This window comes from Acanthisitta chloris, unplaced genomic scaffold (genome assembly GCF_000695815.1).
Source record: "Acanthisitta chloris isolate BGI_N310 unplaced genomic scaffold, ASM69581v1 scaffold31967, whole genome shotgun sequence".
In the NCBI taxonomy this organism is placed as follows: Eukaryota; Metazoa; Chordata; class Aves; order Passeriformes; family Acanthisittidae; genus Acanthisitta; species Acanthisitta chloris.
Genome location: NW_008683713.1, coordinates 36850 through 37616, shown reverse-complemented (window position 1 = coordinate 37616; position 767 = coordinate 36850). Strand labels below are relative to the sequence as shown.

The window sequence follows — 767 nt, the reverse complement described above, 5'->3', positions numbered from 1 at the left end:
TCCCTGGATGCTTGCCAGCAGTGCACTGTATCCATGTAAACCGCCTCCAGCAACACTGTTGTGCAGCAGTGAAGAGCCAAACGGTGGTTATTTAGTCCTCAAAGGAAACTAGTTTATAGAGGATGTGCAAATGTATCTAATTAAGTCAAGAAAAATATAATTCAATTAAGAGAACATCTTGTGTAATGAAGACTAGCAGTGACAGGAACTTGATTTTCCACTTTAAGCCGTTGAAGATCAGTAGACGGAAATAGGTGTTATTAGATCACAGCAGGTCAGGCCCTGCTTTCAAAAATTCGTATGAAATGCATTAGACTTGCCTGCCTTTCCATTTGCATTCAAGGAATTTCATTAGAATTCATCTAAGAAAGTATTTTGAGCTCTAGGTGCAAATGCCTATATTACATGCCTAGTTAACTGCATGTCTGTTGGTATGTCTGTCCTGCTGCTTTTGGAGACCTCGGTGGTAAACTTGGCCTGTGTTTCTCTCTGTATGTCTCATTACAGGGTTCATCCAGGAGGACTACCTGCGGGAGCTGCTGACCACCATGGGAGACAGGTTCACGGACGAGGAGGTGGATGAGCTGTACAGAGAGGCACCCATCGACAAAAAGGGCAATTTCAACTACATCGAATTCACACGCATCCTGAAACATGGAGCCAAAGACAAGGATGACTGAGGGATGGTGAAATCCACGGGTACCTGCAGATAGCTGCTTATTTCCCCCCATTAATTTCTCAAGATCTGTTTTTATTTTATTTCTTCT

The 767-nt window shown here is 43.0% G+C and overlaps 1 protein-coding gene across 2 annotated transcripts in view; it reads left to right on the top strand.

Annotated features, from left to right (window-relative positions):
- Positions 1–763, top strand: part of LOC103806365 (myosin regulatory light chain 2, smooth muscle minor isoform) — a 4544-nt gene extending 3781 nt beyond the window's left edge. The window contains exon 3 of one of the 2 annotated variants that reach the window (XM_009079051.1): positions 508–763. In XM_009079051.1, coding sequence (XP_009077299.1) covers positions 508–680 — 173 coding nt within the window. In that variant the 3' untranslated portion in view covers positions 681–763. The remainder of the gene's footprint in view (positions 1–507) is intronic. The other variant, XM_009079052.1, reaches the window with a different exon arrangement.
- Positions 764–767: the final 4 nt, after the last annotated feature.